The sequence below is a fragment of the Myotis lucifugus genome, unplaced genomic scaffold, assembly GCF_000147115.1.
Source record: "Myotis lucifugus unplaced genomic scaffold, Myoluc2.0 scaffold_125, whole genome shotgun sequence".
NCBI lineage: Eukaryota > Metazoa > Chordata > Mammalia > Chiroptera > Vespertilionidae > Myotis > Myotis lucifugus.
This window is the reverse complement of record NW_005871173.1, coordinates 1,031,697-1,051,459: the sequence shown is the minus strand read 5'-3', so window position 1 is coordinate 1,051,459 and position 19,763 is coordinate 1,031,697. Positions and strand designations below refer to the sequence as shown.

At 39.2% G+C, this 19,763-nt stretch overlaps 1 protein-coding gene across 1 annotated transcript in view; it reads left to right on the top strand.

Annotated features, from left to right (window-relative positions):
- The window catches only part of IPCEF1 (interaction protein for cytohesin exchange factors 1), a 71,480-nt gene that overhangs the window by 17,481 nt on the left and 34,236 nt on the right, over positions 1 to 19,763 (top strand). The window contains exons 4-7 of the mRNA XM_023758182.1: positions 9,056 to 9,129; positions 11,096 to 11,167; positions 17,635 to 17,693; positions 19,183 to 19,271. Coding sequence (XP_023613950.1) covers positions 9,056 to 9,129; positions 11,096 to 11,167; positions 17,635 to 17,693; positions 19,183 to 19,271 — 294 coding nt within the window. The remainder of the gene's footprint in view (positions 1 to 9,055; positions 9,130 to 11,095; positions 11,168 to 17,634; positions 17,694 to 19,182; positions 19,272 to 19,763) is intronic.

The following is a 19,763-nucleotide window of genomic DNA, read 5'->3' as shown; positions in this document are numbered from 1 at the left end:
GAATGATGGGGGACCTTTACAATTCTGTTACTTCCCTCATTATAATTTCAGGTATGCAGAGACAATCTTTGAAATGGACATTTGCCTTCATCTATAGGTTGTCTATGATGCTATCACTGTGTCCTGATATTTATTTTCCTTGGTAGTTCCCACAATGTATTTCTAAACTCATGGTGTCGCATCATAGTTTTATGATCAGGCCAGTCTGTAGTTGGGGCAGGCAGTTATTAATAACTCCTGCTTGCTAAATTCATAGAATGTGGGAGCAATTTCTTATGTTGCCAATTTGTTTTCCTTTATATTTTCCCCCAAACTTTTCACAATCAATTGTAAAACACCAAGACTGTGTAATCCCTCATGTCTTGGCTTGTTCTCAGGAGGCAATGATATGCTGGCTGCTTTGGATGATGGCGCTAGAGCGAATGACGTGGGCTTGGCTGTATCCCAGGCCCATCCGCCTGGTGCACGCCAGTGACTGAACTGCCCACTCAAGGGATGCAGCACTGGCCTGCTGCCTCTGGTGGGCGATGCATAGTGCTTTCCCTGGCGATGCCACAACTTCTGTCTGACTTTATCTTTCCTCGGTGGAATCCATCGTGTCTTGTTTCTTGAACATTTGAATTAATTTAAAATTGTTTTAAAATATTGTATAATAATATGTGTTCATTTAGAAAAGCTGGAATACATACCTAAGCAAAATGAAAAAGATAGGGAGGCAAACAGACAGAAATTAACAAGTGAATTAAGAGAATTTATTTTAGGTTAATCACGATCCTACCACTTTGGTGTGATCACTGTAAACATTTTGTGATATTTCCAAACATTTTTTGTTTTCCAAAAATAAAATGATACTATGCATAATGTTGTAACTTGATTTTCTCTCTACGCAATACATTCTCAACATATTTCCATGGCAATACATATGTATCCAAACATCATTTATAATTGCTGTGTTACATATAGATTTATTATAGTTTATCAATCCACAGAATCTAAAATCAGAAATACCTTTTATTCTAAAATCTTTTGAAAAAAATATTTTTTTTTTAATTTCACAAAGAGAGATAGAAACATCAATGATGAGAGAGAATCATTGATCGGCTGCCTCCTGCATGCCCCACACTGGGGATAGAGCCCACAACCTGGGTATGTGCCCTAACTGGGAATCGAACCTCTTGGTTCATAGGTCAGCGCTCAACCACTGAGCCACACCAGTTGGGCCTAACATCTTTTAAAATAGCTAACAGTAGTTAGAATACAGAAGCATACATATACTAACTTAAATATAAAGCAATACACATTGAACTTACCTATAAACTTGTGTTTGTATAACTATTAATATATGTGTATAAATGTTAATATGTATATACATATATTGAAATGTGTGTGAACACATACGTGTACATACGTGTGTATTTATAACTTAGTCACTCTTTTAAGCTAGCAGGCAGGAAGGTGGATTTTGTCAGCATGGTATAAAGGAGAAATGTCACCTGGATTCTAGTTCTTCATTTTCTTATGCAGCTGTATACCCTTTGGTCAGTGTTGTGACTCTATGCATCCATTTCTTTACAAATACACTGTGGCAAGAACATTATCTCTGCAAAATTCAGAGCCACTTTGAGAAGATCACATGCTTCTTAAAACAACATCAAAAAAGTCAAAGGAATTGCTTACAGAAAAGGCAATTTTGGGTATACTTTAGGTAAAATGTGCTTACATCATATTGTGATTTTAGGAGGCAAAAGAATTGTGGTAAGGGTTTTCAGACGCCAGAAATGGGTTCTTTTGATAACAGTGGCTTCTCCCGTGCTCGAAATTCTAAAATTTGCCTCCTGCCCCTGAGTAAAGGGTGATTTTAAGGCATTAAACAAGGGAATCAGCTAGACAGCCCTGGGGGATTCTTCAGCTCAGTGGTTGCTAACCTGGAAGGAGAGTTCAGGTAACTCATGACGGAGTGATGAGGGCTGTGTGTACATTTCTCAAGCAATAGCATGAGAAGTGGCCCCTGGGATGAGCTGAACTTTGGGTTGGATTTGAGGATTTTCCTGAGAAGTCATTACATGAGGATTTATCATCCGTCTGGAGCGCGTCCCTTTAAGGGGCAAAGGCCCAGCTGCTCCCACAGACCAGCTCACTGATAAACTCATCTGTCACCGTGCTGCCGTGGCTAGTCTCCCATAGAGCATACTTTAAGAACACGTCAAAAGGAAGCTGTGAAGCAGAAATTCTTAAAAGTTGAGTACTTTTTAAAGGAGTCAGAATTTAAGGGAATCTGTTTGAAACAATGTCTTCCAAAAAGACGGAAGGAAATGACATGCTAGAGTCTAAGGTATCCCTGGGTTCTGAATCAGGAGGACAGGTTCTACCCTGATGCTGCAGCCCTTTACACCTCAGGCAAACCGCCCACCTGTCTGGGCCTTCCTCCCCCTCCTCATCTGTTCAATAGAACTGTGGATAAATAGCTATTACCCGGGGGAGGGGCGGGGGTGAGAGAGACGGTTCTCATCAGTAGCACATTAACCACTATTTTCATACTCTGAAGCTTATGCAACTTACTGTGGCAAATGGGTTTTCATCCTTTACTGGAAAATAATGACTTTTCGAGTAGCATCTTTAAAAATTGTTCTAATGCCTGGTCAGTGTAGCTCAGTGGTTGAGCGTCAACCGATGCACCAAGGGGTCACCAGTTCCATTCCCAGTCAGGGCACATGCACGGGTTGTGGGCTCATCCCCTAGTATGAGGCAGGCAGGAGGCAACCGATCAATGATTCTCTCTCATCGCTGATGTTTCTATCTCTCTCTCCCGCTCCCTTCCTCTCTGAAATTAATAAAAAAAATACATTTTTAAAAAAGAGTATGGTATACTGACTAACTGTGATTTTAAAAGAACTAAACTTATTCTTTATTTCTCCTAAAGTTTTAATATTGAAAGCAAATGCACAAGATTTTTACTTTTCTTAAGTGAAGTTCCTTTATTTACTCTTCCCCACTTCTGTTCTAATCATGAATGGTAGACGAACTTTATTAGATGAAAGAGATGTAATTTATTCGGTAATAGTGAGATTTAATCAATTTTCTTCTTATTCATTTAAAACTTTCCTTCCTACTTAGTGCTTTCTTTTCTTTCTTTCTTTCTTTCTTTCTTTTTTTTTTTTTTTTTTTTTTGCCATGCTGCTGAAGAGACCAACCCTATGTAGGTGAAAATTATCGCTAGGGTTTTAAGGCTTCTAAAAGGGACAGGTGGCAGATAAAATTGGACAGGGTCAGATCCTGAATGGCCTGCATGCTAAGAATTTTGTATTATAGACAATCACACAAGGTTCTTTTACATTGTGATGTTTCCATCTTAATTTCTTTTGAAAATGGTGCTTCAGAAGGAAGTGATTATGTGTGCCAGGTTACCAGAAAGTTCACAAGTACCTTAATTTCGTTTGAAATATGACTCCCTAGAGAGAGAATGAAGAATTTAAGTAAGAATGGAGAGCTAGGAGAACTGGTTTACAAATAGAACAGAGAGCCAGTTGCTTCTAGCCACCACTTAAATACCACCTCATATGCTGGTGAGGTGGTCAACCTTGGGTGGAAATAATGACGAGGGCTTAGGGTGCCAAGCAGCTGGGCTTTTGTGAGTAGGAACCGTGAGTAGAGGCATTTTCTTGGAAAGGAATGGCATTTTGGTTCAGGTTTCCCAGAAGCATACGCTGAGAAGAGAATTTGGATACCAGTAGTTTATTTGGGAAGCGATACTGGAAATACTTGGAGAGGGAATGGGGAAGTGAAAAAGGGTAGACAGTTAGCTAAGAAAGCTCACCTTAGCAAACAGATTAGGGCTGTGGGTAACTGAAGCTTCATTCTGCTGGGGGACTCTCAAGCGCCTGTGAAATATATGCACCTCAGACAGGACCTGAGGTCTGTGCACACCAAGTCCCGTGGGCTTTGCTGGAGGACTCATCCTGGGGGCAGTGCCCCCTCAGCACCTCAGCACAGGTGGAGAAGAGGGATGTGGCAGCCCGGGCAGCCCTCACACGGGGAGATGCAGGCGCTGTCCGTGGGAGTCCTGGCCAGTGGCCCTGGGTGCTTAGATCAGGGGGAGTGGTGGGCTCACCAGCAGCACCTGCTACAAGGGATCTGCTTCCCTCAGAGCCCCTTTTTCTCTTGTCCTTGTCAGAGCCTCGGCATCCTCAGAGCCATCATAGTTACCACCATCGACATTTTCAGTCCATTTTTATAATTAATGCCAGCATCTGTGGGGTCTGGAGGAAATTGGGCCTTTCTGTTTATTTGCCAAAAACATTTACTAAATGTTTTCTAGGTAGAATTTCTAGGCATTTGTGAGAATAAAGTATCTTTTGGTCAAAATCCCATCATAGTCATAAGGTAATGTTAGATAAAACCAAATGCAAGAATAGTTTAATAAAAAACATTGCCTAAATAATGTATGAAGGCTATGGTGAGCTTACTAGCATGTTTGTTCTCCAAAGAAGTTAAAATATTTCTTCCAGTGATGAGTCTGATGCAAAGAGGACAGGGAAGGCTGACACACTCAAGCAGCTGTTCAGAGGGCTCAGCTGACAATGGACAGAGTGACAAACCTACCTTATTTCACCTTTGTCTTCTTGGGACGTTCCTTCTCTTTTGCTTTCTTTTCATTCCTTTGCCTAATTCTTATCAGATAATGAAATAATGAAACCTTAGTTTTTTTTTATAGTTTTAACAATGTAACAGTATTATATACATCTATGTGAAATCGAGTTCACATAGATGCTGGATCTACCTGTTTTCTCACTGTGTGCTCTGCCTAAGATCACACAGTAGGCGGCTTACATTGAGACACTTGATACCAAATCCAAGATCCTTTCTTTGTGCCATCCATTGACTGCAAATTCTCTTCAATTTTAGCTCCTCGTTGTGACTAAAGACGTTTTTCAATCTCATGCTTAGGATTATTTAATTGAGTTCTGGGTTCTGGTCTGAGGTGTCTATCACTTCAATAATACCACATAACTTGCCCATTGTATAATGCCCATTAGTTGTCTAAGTTAGAAACGGATCATTTCATAAATTCTAGCACTTGGATGTTGATTAATTTTCTTCTGAAGTTTAAGATAGTGTTACCTCAATGGACTATGCTGAGCTCTCAATAAATGTTATCTGTTATTAGATGTTAGTCAAGATTATTATAGTTCTTAAAGGGACTTCAGGCATTCTTACCGCCAGGTCTGCTTCTGATACCTAGAAGAAAACAAAACAAAACAAAACAAAACAAAACAAAACAAAACAAAACATCCTTTTTTTTATTTTTCAGTGCCCAGTGCTAATAGGCTCAGCCCTCTGCCTGGTTGCCCAGCAATATGTGCAGAGTGGAGGTTGCCTTGGTGTGTAATCTGCCTACTTCCTTTTCAAAAAGGAAGCGGGCACATCCGACAGAACAAAGCAGTGTCATCGTGGACTGTCGCCTATGGAGGGGAGGAAGGGACATTTAGATTAAATGCAATTTTGGGGGGAGGGAGAGAGGGAACAACTGCTGAAACTATATACAAAATAATAGCAATGTCACTTTAAAAGTCTTAGATTATATCCCACTATGTATAGTCAAAATTCTGTGCTCTGTGGGCCCTTAGAGTCATTATTTGTGGGGTTACGTCACCAGGCTTATATTCAATTAGGTTCATTGGTTTCTATTTGTTTTTTAATTTTAGAAATTGCTTCTTTTTTTGGTTTGTTTTATTAATATATATCATTTACCCCAATTCCAAAGTCAATACTATATTACAAATTACGGCCAGATATGTCTTGCTTTCCTTCCTATTCCTCTACCCTCTTCCTTCCTCCTTTTTTGTTTTTGTTTTATTTTTCCATTCATTCTTTTTGTAGATATAAGCAAGTATGTACACTGAGGCATACCTGATTTCTCTTTTCTTACACAAAATTAGCATACTATATCTGTGGCACTGTACCTTGCTTTTTCTTTTGCCATTTCCTGGAGATTGCCCTATGATGCATATGTCATTTTCTTATCATTATTTTTGACATGTGGATGCCACAGTTTATTTAACGCCCCCCTCCCCCCGCCCAATGATAGGCACTTGGATTCTTTACAGTCTCTTTTGTTGCAAAAATGGTGCAATGCACATGTCATTGCACATCATTATATTAGGACAGATCCTAGGAGTGGGATTTTAGGTCAGAGGGTCCATGCAGTTTTGCTCGTTACTGCCCAGTTTCCTTCCATTGCGTTGCTTCTGCATGACCACCAGCCGTGTCTGAGACCATTTCTCTGTAGAACTAGAACCTTCACTATTGGCTTTATGTTTTCTTCCATCTCAGTTGATTTTAGGCCTGTGTTTTAGAGACTATAATTCAAATTTCTCTAGCGGTCACAAGTCTGTGTGCATGAGAATTTAGTGACAACTGTCCTAAGGTGACAGGAGAATGGGCAGCTTTGCTTAGAGTTCAGACTTTGCCTGTTTCCAGGGAGCTGGGAACACTGAGCAAACCACACACCCATTTGGAGAACAGGAGTGTGCAGCTTCTCCAGACTCTGAGAGTCATTGAGTCACCTCACTTACATTTTATTTTAACATTAATCCCAATAATGTTAAATTCATATTTACACATAAACACAAAAGCATATTACAAAAAATCTATATTTTGTTTTTAAGATGATTTTTCCCTCAAAGTGAAGATTTTATTTAAAGACCTGTAATTTGTTTAGTGACAGGTTTTGAGGGGGGAAATGCTGCAATGAAAGTCCACGTAGATTCTAAGATGCCTCTTGATTTCAGAGTTAGTAAAGTGTAAAAAAAATCAGGTTTCTTTGAATCAAGGTAATATGGTTTCACTGAGAATAGAAAGATAATGATACTTTTTATTTTTAACCATGAAATACATAATAATTTCTTCTATTAGACTTCATCTGTTGCTGGTTTGGTCTTCTCTGACTTAGCCTTTGAAAAATACACATCACTCTTATTTTTCTAGGTCTGCCCTTCTACCTTTCTGACTTATGCAGGTACTTAAGTAATTTTGTCTATTTTGGCACATATCTGTAATGTGAAAAAGCCAGACTTTTTGATGGCAATGAACGCTCAATTTGTATTTAAATATTAAAATTTGATGTCCTATTTTAATCAATTTTAAAAATATGTCTGAAGGGTGGTGAATTTAAAATAAAATATTTTAGTTTCTAAAATTCCTGTAGTCCAAAATTGAAGCTATAGTTAGGCTTACACCATAGACTGTAAGAAATATTAAACCAATTATCTGTCTAATGTTTGAACCAATCATATTGAGTCATAAGCAGGATCATCAGAGACCTCATATTTTACCTTCTTTCAAATGTTACTGACAGCCCAATGGGAAGGATTTCATTGATAGCTTTTTATTCTCCAAACTTTTCCTGCATCTCATGTTTTGAAAAACAGCTTTCTTGAAATATATTTTATATACCATAAAATTCATTCTATTTAAATTTACAATTCAATAATTTTTGGTAAATTTACCGAGTGATGCCACCATCTTAATAAATCAATTATAAATCATTTTTATTATAGCAATAAAAGTCTTCATGCCCATTTACATTTAATCTTCATTCTCACCCCCAACTCCAAGTAATCACATTCTACCTTTTGTCTCCTCACATTTGCCTTTTTTCTACACTTCATGCAATGGAATTATATAGATTTCTTGTATCTAACTTTCACTTAGCTTAGCATAATGTTTTCAAGGTTCATTTATGCTTTTAGCATGTGCTCATAGTTCACTAAACAATATTTCATTGTAAGAATATACCATACTATTTATTCACCAGTTGATGGACATTTAAGTTGTTTTTAGTTTGTGTCTATTATGAACAATGCTGCTATAATATTTGCATGCAAATCTTTGTGTGGGTGTATGCTTTCATTTCTCTTGGGTAGATACCTGCAAGTGGAATTGCTGGTTCGTATGCCAATTATATGTTTATATATTTTAGAAACTGTTAAACTGTTTTTCCAAAGTGGCTTCTGCATCTCATTTTAGTACTTTATTGTCAGAGGAAAAAAAAACAGTTTCTTATCATTCATTCATTTATAAAACTCATTTTTTATTCCACAGGCGTTGAACACTTGCCTTGTCCTAAGTATTAACGATATAATATAAATGACAGGAGTATTTCCTTCAAAGTACTCACAGTCTATTGGGGAAACAGGCACATAACCAGATAAGCAAATATAGTAAGAAGTATGTAAGTGAAGCCCACCCTTGGTGCTGGGTGCTGAGGGAAGGCACTTATTCTAGGCTGAGGGAATGGGGAAGGGTGAGCACCTTTGAGACTGTGGAAGAATGAGTGCATGTCCTATAAAAATATTGATGTTTTAAAGTGGCATTCATATTATGTCTCAAAAGTGCCTCTTTCTTCTGCAGTCTTTCCTGTGTAGAAAGAACTCCGAGGGGTCAGTTATGGAACTGAGATTTTACCAGATATGACTCTGTGATTTATTCCCCAAGGAACTTCCTGCAGTCTTGGGAGAGGAAATAATGTTTGTTGGGTGTCCATTAAGTGTTTTATTTACCTGAACTCATTTAAGTCATATAACAACCAATAAGTGATAAATCTATGTATGAACCTCAATTTACTAACTCCAAAGTCAAGCCTCTGTCCACCATATATGAGTGCTAATTAGGTTCCATCTTATGTGCTGTGGCTTCCTAGAGGAGTAGGATGGGAATGATGCTGAGGATGCCTATAGGCTCAGCAGAAAGCATAGCTCTGATGGTTTAGAAAGAGAGGAAGGGGCGGGGCAGTTCCTTTGGGCGCCATACAATGGCCGTCCATCCCTAAGCTGTGTCATGTTACTACTGATGGAAAGATTCCAGATGACTTTACAGGAGACTATCAAACTTCTCTACTAAAATGTGTATCTAGGATAAGTCCAGTGCCGATTCAGGAAGATATCTTTTGATTCTCCTTTATTTCATCTATGCTCTCTTTATTCATTGTATGTAATCTCAATAACCTAACTGCAAGACTAAGGCACTGATTCATATATGTGGTGTGTATGTGTTTCAGGCAGAAAAAGCTGAAGGATTTGTCAACCTGCCTGACTTCACTGTGGAGAAAGCATCTGAATGCAGAAAAAAGCAGTAAGTTGTCTATTAATTCCCACAAAACTCTGAGCCAGGATAATACTATCCCTTCATAAAGTTCCTTGGGTGATGTGGTGATTTGGAAGTTAATGAAAGTAACACTCAATGTCTGAGAACTTTGAGCTTCAAGGGTTGGCACCCCAACAATAATAGAAGCTTTTAACCTCTTATTTTCAGGAATTGCATTTTGTGGAGCAGATGGATTTTAAAACCCCATGGAGCTTTGGCATGGCATGTTGTTGACGACTGTGTCTGTGACAGAATTAAAAACAAGCTCCCTTCCAGAACTGACAGGGTGGTCAGATGTCAAAGTTTTGTCCTTGTGAAGAGAATGACTAGTTAAATAGAATTCTCCAGAGCTGTCTATATTATAGCAAGACTACTTTTCCTTAGTTTATAATAGAATTATCAGTAGCAATCTTGAAATTGAATTCTCTTGAGATGTCTTCGACTTGGGGATGACACCTTGATGTAATTTAAGTTCCAAAGATTTGAGAACAAACAGGAAAAAGAGTCATCAGCCATGGTCCCAGTTTTATTGAGAAGGGAATAGCCCAGAGAGTTTGGACTTGTCTAGAACTCATGGAAGGGCTAGCTCTAGACCAGCTATCCAGCCTCCCAATCAGGTGTTCTTGACAGCATCCAGCTGCATTTTGTATATATGTCCTCTTTACCTTTTCCTTAATCTTTCTTCTACCTTTGACATCTTTTCCTGTTTTGTTAGAAAAGGGCATTTCCTGCCTTAACCGGTTTGGCTCAGTGGATAGAGCGTCGGCCTGCGGACTCAAGGGTCCCAGGTTTGATTCCGCTCAAGGGCATGTACCTTGGTTGCGGGCACATCCCCAGTAGGGAGTGTGCAGGAGGCAGCTGATCGATGTTTCTCTCTCATCGATGTTTCTAATTCTCTATCCCTCTCCCTTCCTCTCTGTAAAAAAATCAATAAAATATATTTAAAAAAAGAAAAGGGCATTTCCTATTGATCTATGTTACTAGTATCAGCAACTGATTAGCTTATTTCTAAGAAAATGAATAAACTGGTGCTAGCTTTAAGCCCTTGCCACTATGGTGTAGCTGCACATATCCAGTGATACACAAGTTTGTGATGATTCTTGTAGTTTTGACCAAATTATTTATAAATGTCCTTGCCCCGTACTGTAGGACTTCCGGTCTAAATGGTAAAGGGGAGCACTTTATTATTTGTTATCTTTAATGTTTTATACTTTTATTTGAAACTAAGTCTACCTCATATGTTTTATGTGCTAGAGAGTGGCTGGATAAGGTTTTTGATGGGTTATCACAAGTTTTATACTGGATTATTTTCATGTAAACAAATGCTCATACATATTTGATTGAATTAGACTGTTCTTGAACGAGTTGATCTAAGTATTTTGAAGTGACACCTCTGTCACTCTATATTTTAATGTATTATCTCAATAGCAAAGTAGTTAGTAAATGAAAATAAAAGAACATGCCCATGTTTTAAATAGAAACCACTGACCAGTTAACACACAGTCCTGTTCTGGATGTTCATACATGATGAATTAACCCTCTGTTTTCTTTTTTTAAAAATATATTTTATTGATTTTTTACAGAGAGGAGGGGAGAGGGATAGAGAGTTAGAAACATCAATGAGAGAGAAACATCGATCAGCTGCCTCTTGCATGCCCCCTACTGGGGATGTGCCCACAACCAAGGTACATGCCCTTGAGCGGAATCAAACCTGGGACCCTTGAGTCCACAGGCCGACGCTCTATCCACTGAGCCAAACCGGTTAGGCCAACGCTCTGTTTTTTAAATGAAATAGAGATTAGACAATAGGTATTTAATGTGACTAAATTATTTTCTGTAAAGTTACAAAGAAAGCAGGTGCACTTACTATATTTATATTTGACTGATTTATTTTCAAACCCATTGATGATTACAAGCACTAATTTTGTATGTGTCTGTGCTTTCCCCCTTCAAGTGCTTTCAAGATCAGCCATCCACAGATCAAGACCTTTTATTTTGCAGCTGAGAATACGCAAGAAATGAATGTGTAAGTAGAGGGAATTGCTAAATCCATTCTCTATGGGAATAGTCTTACTTTGGACAGGTGTTTGAATTTTAATCAGATGTTTATATCAGTTATTTTTTTATTAACTTCTCATGCTTTAAGGATTAATCTCTTTAGCAGCTACAAAGTCTTCTTGCTTTCTGCTCTAGTATTTGGGAGCATTTTGGAGAACTGTACATATCAAAATGGCTATTTTTGGAAGAAGTAATGAGATTCTTCTGAGGGAACCACTAAGTTGAGAAAGGAAGAGACAAATAATTGTAAGAGAATGTTAAAATGAGAATCAGAATCACGGGGAGAAGGCTGGAAAGTATTATATAACTGATCATCCAGCTTTCAGAATTCTGGTCTTTACAGTGTCTCATATGTGCTGTGTGATACCATGATGAGTCATGCATTTATTAGCTCTCCATGTGCAATCACAAATATTTTGCAGAACATTCTTGTTCAGAGTATAGCTGACATAAGTTTTATGTCCCTAAATTCCTGATTCCTGTTTGTTCTGTTTAAATAAGTGGACTGTATGCATCTAGTACTACCTGCTTGAGGCTTCAGAGAGCACTCTAAGCTCTATTTTCAGAATTCTTAGTATCTTTCTCTCTCCTTTTTTTTTTGGTTTGTTAATCCTCACCTGAGGATATTTTTTCCATTGATATTTTTTTAGAGAGACTGGAAGGGAGGGAGGGAGGAGGAGAGAGAGACACACACATAGATCAGTTGATTGGTTGCCTCCTGCACCCACCCCCGGACAGGATGGGAGATCAGACCTGCAATCCAGGTACGTGCCCTTGACTAGGAATCGAACCCAAGACCCTAGTGCACTAGGCTGACACTGGCTAGGGCAAGAATTCTTAGTGTCTCTTATTACCTTAATAATTAATTAAAATATGTCTGTGGAACACCTGCTATTGTCCCATTGTAGCAGATCCAAGACACTAGAAATAAAGAATGCAGACATAATTCATTCATGGAGTTTATGGCTTAATCTATTTTATTTATTTACATATAATGATTTTCCTGTTCTATCTGCCTTATATAACTTCTTTTTGCCCTCTTGCTCTAGAAACTTAAAGAAAAACTGCTTTTCACCAAGCATACACGAATGAGCACACACACACCTTATAGGCTATCCCGTGAGCAGCCCAGTCTAGCTGGAAGCCTTCTCATTGGTTCCCTACACTCATCTCCCCACCACAACCCTTCATGTGAGGGCAGAAGAGCTTTTTATTGAGAAAACCAGTGTTAGAAATAACAAGGCAAGGAATTGACAATTGAGTCTTTCAAACAAGTCTTTTGTTGACTTGGAGAAAGAGAGAAGTTCTTTCTTCCCTCTTTCTGATTTTAGCTTTTCCTTCCTGGCTTTCTCAAGTGTCTGAAAAAAATAAGAGCAGACACACAAAAGGAGAAGATTTTTAAAACTTCACTGTCAAAGCTCTTTTTTATTTACATGAGTAACTCTAAATCCTATTGATTAGCAAGCCCTAGGGGTGAACGGGGTGTGTGGAAAGCTTACTGTCTTGCCTAGCAGTATTTGGAGCCCCAGTTAGTCTGGAGCTGAGCCATCCATTAACCCCAAATGGCCCCCCTCCCCCATCTCCCCTCATAGCCTCCTGCTGTCCCTGGCTTCTCTCAAACAGCGTCTTGTATCTCCAGCTTCCTTCCTGTCTACATCCTTCCTCCCCATCCTGTGGCTGGATCTTTCAAAGTGGTTCTGTTCTCTCTGACGAGGGGAGGGTGAGACCGAGTTTACCAGAGAAACAGTTAGTGCTCAGTGTTTTGTTATCTGTGAATTTCTCTTCCGGCATCACAAAATACATTTGTGAACCAGTACAAAGTTATTAAACCTGTTACAGTTCAGGCAGATTTGCTTTATAAATCACACATCTGTATTATTTTGCTTCTTGCTCACCCTCTTTTCCAGTTTATGTTTATGTTTCTAGTCCACTTGTTTTCAGTTTTCGTGTTTTCCATTTGCAGAGATCTGACAGCAAGCAGAGTTGCATGCGTATTAACTAGTAGTATAACTAAGACATATACACTCTGCCTGGTTGGCTAAGTCAAAGCCTTTCGTAGTTACCGAAGCCAAGATCTTATTGACAGTCTATGCTGTGAAGATCTATTAATTTTACTTGAAATCATGTTAACACTTATCTTTCCAGCTTACAAGCAAGGTGTAAATTGAAATTTGAATGTAAGGTGTTCTGATACCATAGTTTGGAATGACCTTTAGAGTTTAAAACTGTCCATGTGGCCACTCATAGACAAATGGCCCATTTTGTCTGTGCCCAAATATATCATAATTTCTTTGATTTATGATACACTAGAGACCCAGTGCATGAATTCGTGCATGGGTGGAGTCCCTCAGCCTGGCCGGAGATCATGGTCGATCTGGGCCATCTCGCCCAGTCCCAACTGGGTCCGATCAGGGCTGACCGGCTTGGGGGAGGGACTCCGGGGAGGTTAGCCACCTGCAGGAGGTTGGCTGTGGGAGCGCACTGACCACCAGGGGGCAGCTCCTGCATTGAGCGTCTGCCCCCTGGTGATCAGTGGACATCATAGAGACTGATTGACTGGTTGTTCGGTGGACTGATCATAACGGTCACGTAGGCTTTTATATATGTAGATTGTTAAGTTTTATTATTCTGAAGATGGCTTTTCTAATAGCCATCAATGCAGAATCTCTTGGGGCCTCCAGGCTAACGTCCCCACAGGTTGTTCATGTGGTGTTGAAGGGTTTGTTCTGCATTAGCCCCTGAGGAGTCTCTTTTCCTACTGAGGTGGCCTGTTGGAGCCAGTTCATCACGTGGCTGCGTGTTTCTCAGGGGGCTGCCGAGATGCTGGGGAAGGAGGGCGTGAGGGCATCTGGAGAGACAGGTTCTGCTTTAGAAGCCCTCCTCCTTGGGAAATGGCACTTTGGGTGGTGACATTTCTCTCTGGGACGATGAAGGGAAAGGCAGTTAAGGTTAATAGCTATGCTGTGTGCTCTGAAGGGACCCTCGATGTATCAGGACGGGATAAGTGGTGAAGGGGAAGGAAAGAGCTGGTTTCTGAACAGAGGCTGGTGGTAGCTGCCTTTCTCCCACGGTGCTTGCGGGAAGCATGTGCTTTGTTTTCACATCAAATTCTTAACACTTGTGTTTCTCCAACACACACATTCACAGCAAGTCAACATACAACACACTCCCGGGAACATCTGTCATCTTCTGTGTAAATACCAGTCTTATTGTGCATCCATCTATTTAGCCACAAATAGAAAATTTTCTACTGCCTCGATGTTTAACTAAAATGTTCTTAGCAAAGGAGGTGCTCTAAGCCAGTGGGTGCTGGAAAGAAAACACTCAAACAAGATTCTGATCAATCACCAGTTTTTCACAGCAAGTAACTAACCATGGCAATTACTAGTAAAAGGACATGGTTTTTGGGTAAGGGCTGGGAGGAATCCTTTTTTATTGTCAATACTCTTCCATTCTGCTATGTTTCTGTATTTTCGTGTCTTTGCTTGTTTCAGGCATTCTCAATTTAAAACCATTTTTGTCTTGATAATGTCAAAATTTGTTGTCTATTTCACTTTTATATACTTTTTTGGGGGGATTAGCTTATATAATTATGAAATTATGTATAAACTAAGAATGAGTTTATTTTTGGTATTTTAAAAGTGAATCATTTAATTCATTGCGCTTTGCCTGATCAATGTTTAACAATGTGCTTTTAAATATTTCTTTTAGTTAGGTGACACGTAAAATATATTCTTGTAAAAATCATATAATACAGCCCTAGCTGGTTTGGCTCAGTGGATAGAGTGTTGGCCTGTGGACTGAAGGGTCCCAGGTTCAATTCTGGTCAAGGGCACATGCCTGGGTTACGGGCTTGATTCCCAGTCGGGGGCGTGCAGGGAGCAGCCGATCAATGATTCTCTCTCGTCATTGATGTTTCTATTTTTCTTTCCCTCTCCTTTCCTCTCTGAAATCAATAAAAATATAGATAAAAGAATCATATAATACAGAAGTATGCAACGTGAAAACCTCCCCATATCCCCAGCTTCTCTCCCTGGGATTAACCACTTTTAACAGTATGCTGTATAGCCTCCCTGAGGCTTTCTTTGCATATCAGTGTGTGGATGTATACAAATACTTAGTTTTAAAAGTACATGGAATCAGCCTAAACATGTTTTCACTTTCTTTTTTTCACTTCACAGTATGGTAGGATTTTCCCAGGTCATTACAAGGCTTCCCACCTGTCCTTTTATTAGCTCCATCATAACACGGTACCGATAGAATCAGTGCCATACTTGATCCATTTTCCTATTGATGGACAATTATATTGTATTATGTTTTATTTTCTGGTTTTTGTCATTTGTGTAATGAAGTTGTGTTTTGTAAGCTAGATATTTATAGTTAGACTCATTGGGCAAAAAGGATGGATATTTAAAATTTGAATACTATCATTGTATTGCCTGCATTGAATTGGGCGCATCAATTTTCATGTTCAACTCAAAAAAGATTACAATATTTTCTCCTAAATTCTAGAAATCAGAGATATTTAAAATGTTGCCCATCTAGTGGTGAAAAATATTTTCCCGTGTTTGAATGTGCATTACCCCAAAAACAGTTGAAGCTGAGAATTTTCTCCATATGTTTATTAGCCATTTGCATTGTTTTGGTAGGATTTCCTGCTTCCTTGTTTTGTTGTTTATTCTGTTGGGTCTTGATGAACATTTTCCAGTGCCTATGGCATGAGCTGGACTCAGGTATTATTCCAGTTTCAAGTGGCCATTAAGAGCCACTCATGGTGCTGAAGGGGTTTTCAGAGATGAGGCTGGGACTCACCTTTTCCTCGCAGGCAGTCCTATTTTATTTATTTTTAGCAATCCAATTTATTTTATATTTTCTGTTAAAAAATGCAGCAAGGCCATGGCAGGTGGAGAGCTGGGTAAAGATTCCTAACTGATTGACAGATGGGAATGTGCAATACTTCTGTCCTTGGTGTGTGGCCTGTAAATTGTTCATGAGGCATTACAGGTCTCAGGGAAGTGAAAGGGATACTAGTAAGTGAATCCTGAAGTGCATAGCATCGTTATTTTGTTGGTATTGGTAGACTTAGGCCACTATTAAAGGCTCTGGTTTCTCAAAAGTAATACACAATATGGAACATTTTTAAAAATACAGAAAACTGGAAAGATGTGGAAAATTAATTGCTTAATGATCACTGCCCCCAAATAGTATTTTCCCTTTAAATAGGTTATATAGTTAGGAGCATATGAAATAGACCTTTTATATCTTTTAAAAATTCAGTGTTATAAAATATGTTCCTAGCAAAACCCTTGAGAAAGAACTGCAGTCACCTGAAGTCATAAGCCAAGTTTGAGTTCCTTAAGGGTCGTCTAGTTCTATTTTTGTTATTGATGTTTAGTTGGAATTCATGGCCAACAAAATGGTAAATCAATAGAAGAGATGACATGGACAGTTTTTGTTTTACATAACATTATTCAAGGAATTAAAATTTTCCCCAGTTTAGGAATACCTATCTAGCTCTAGCTAGATCTTTTACTGATTAAAATAAAAATTCTGGCTTAAAAATGTATCATCTTTTCTTTATTTTTGTGTGAAATGAACAGACATTTTAAGAATTACAGAGCTGCCCTAACCGGCTTGGCTCAGCGGATAGAGCGTAGGCCTGCGGATTCAAGGGTCCCAGGTTCGATTCCGGTCAAGGGCATGTACCTTGGTTGCGGGCACATCCCCAGTGGGGGGTGTGCAGGAAGCAGCTGATCGATGTTTCTCTCTCATCGATGTTTCTAACTCTATCCCTCTCCCTTCCTCTCTGTAAAAAAAAAAAAAAAAGAAGAATTACAGAGCTAAAACTTCAATGGTAAAGTTACTAAACTTAATAAAGATTTTCATGGTTGCTAACAATTTCAAATGTACAATTGCAAAAAATATGTTTGTTCATCTATTTAGAATATGTAATGTTCCCCACAGTAGTCAACTGGATAATGGGCCACCTCATTTCTTTTCTTTTCTTGCAAAGATTGCCCTGAGTAGCCCGGCTGGCATGGCTCAGTGGTTGAGCATTGACCTATGAACCAGGAAGTATGGTTTGATTCCTGGTCAGAGCACATGCCCAGGTTGAGGGCTCAATCCCCAGTGTGGGGTGTGCAGGAGGCACCCAATCAATGATTCTCTCTTCTCATTGATGTTTCTATCTATCCCTCTCCCTTCTTCTCTAAAATCAATAAAAAATATATATTTAAAAAAGAGTGCCCTAAGTAATGAAAATATTGTGAAACCAGAGGTCTTAGGTTTCAATACCACAAATTTGTGCTGAAAATGTTTAGACTGACCCTAGGATTCTGACAAGTTTATTATAAAGTTTGGCCCAAAACCTTCTTTCATGATCTAGGGAAAGGTGAATCTCTTTGGTCAAATGTTTATTTTCTATTTAAATTATAGGTGGTTAAACAAGCTTGGATTATCTGTAACCCATCATGAATCCACTACAAAAGACGAAGGTATGTTCTATTTTAAAATTATGAAAATTTAGCAAGAAAATTAGAATAGGTTGAAAAAACCATGTCAAGTTCTATGCATTGCCTTGTCCTAATGAAACATTCGTTGGCATTTAAAATTATCTGAAAACATGCAGAGACAATCGCACAGACTCGCCAGCATGGAATCGAGCTTCCTCTGCTGGCTGTGCATACTGTTCACACTTCACCCACTCGTTAGCAACTGGAGGCTTCAATGACATCTCACACAATTGCCAATGCAAATGTTTCATTGCCTCACTTACTGGATTCTTACTCATAGGCATCATCTCATCATGATCTAGACAGATAACTTTCATCCCACTGTTTCCTTTCTGATATTTTAATATTTCCACCAGATGTGTGCTGAGAGTAATTACCCTAAGTTTGTATTAGGAACCTGAAGGTCAGATTGGGACACAGGCCGAGTCTCAGTCTTTCAGCCCAGTCTGTAGCTTTCAGGGTTCACAGCTACAGGCTTCTGATTCTTCTTAATGATGCAAGTGCTCCTTCATATGGAAAAGAAGAGGCGTTAGGTGCCAGGGTCGCAGAGCTGATGCTATTCTGAAATGCTCAAACCACAGAAAACTTGGCAATTGGAACTAGAGGATTATATCTTTGGATAACAAAACCAAACAATCTTAATTTAGAAATAGAAAAGTGGCAACTAAGCTTAAAACAATAGAGAGATGCATTACAATACTGTCAAATCAATGTGCTAACTATCTATCTCCCTGGTCCTATTTCCCAAAAAATAAATGGTTTTAGTTGTAAAGTCAGAGGGAAGGCGGGGAGGGTAGGTGGGTGGGAAGAGAACAAATAAAGAACTTGTATCCATATATGCATAACCCATGGACACAGACAATAGGGTGGTGAAGGCCTGGGGTGGGGTGAGGGGAAAGGGGGACATATGTAATACTTTCAACAATAAAGATTTAAATAAAGGACATTGATATGTTGAAAAAAATAACTACATAAAAGCCTCTCCTTATCCTGGTATGTAAGGCCTTCCATGATATGGCCTCAAGGAACCTTTCAGTTTTTTTTCCACCATCTCTTTTAGGGGCTTCATATAGTTGCACTGTTGGCCTGCTACTAACATCACTCTTGGCACCACTGATGGTTTGCTTATTCTTTCAATTTCAGCTCATTATGGCTCCTGGGATCAGAATTAATCACTATTGATTTTATGCTCTCTTAATATATGAGGAATTATTTTATTTTGCCTGAGCTACCTATGGGGAGTCCTCTTCCTGTGGGTTGGACGCTCCTTGAGGGCAGAAACCCTGATGTGGCCACTGGTTTTCCCCTCTCCTGTAACCCCCTTGCACCCAATAGCTCACTAGATGAGTACTTTCTGAGTTGGGTTGGAATTGCAATAGCCAGATGGACAGACTCTGCTCGTGCATTATGGCGTCAGTGATAACCTGTGCCATGACCATGGAATCATTAAGCATTTTCATTTTTGTTATAGAATGCTACAGTGAGAGTGAACAGGATGATCCAGAAACAGCTGTGGAGACAGCACCGCCTCCTAACTCTTCAGAGACTCTGTCCCCCTTGGTATGTACCCACGTAATGAGTCTGCTGTTCATTGATCAAGTGCATGGATGTCGTTGCCTCCAATTGGGTAGAAATGACCTTGACTGATAAATTTTTAGAAAGGCTAAATTAAGATACTTGCCAAAGAACAAGTACAATTCTCAGGGTGCTGATTTTGAGCCTTCTCCATAGCAACCCACTCGTATGACAAACTTGGAGTACTTGTGTGTGACCCACAGATGTATCGTTCTCAGAGGATTCGCAGTAATAAAGACGGCTTCTCGGTGATAGGCCAGTGCTTGCATAGACTCATTTTATAACTTTTATTTATACCTTACTTACTCTCAGAGAGAAATGAAAGGGTCGTGCCTAGGTGCATGTGCTACAATGTGAAATGAATGTAAAGGTGGTAAAGATACCAGCATTAAGAGAAAACTAGAGTCAGAAAGATAGCTGGAAGCCAGGAGTGGGTTTAGTGCATTAAATCTGCACATGGAATGATTCTGTATATTC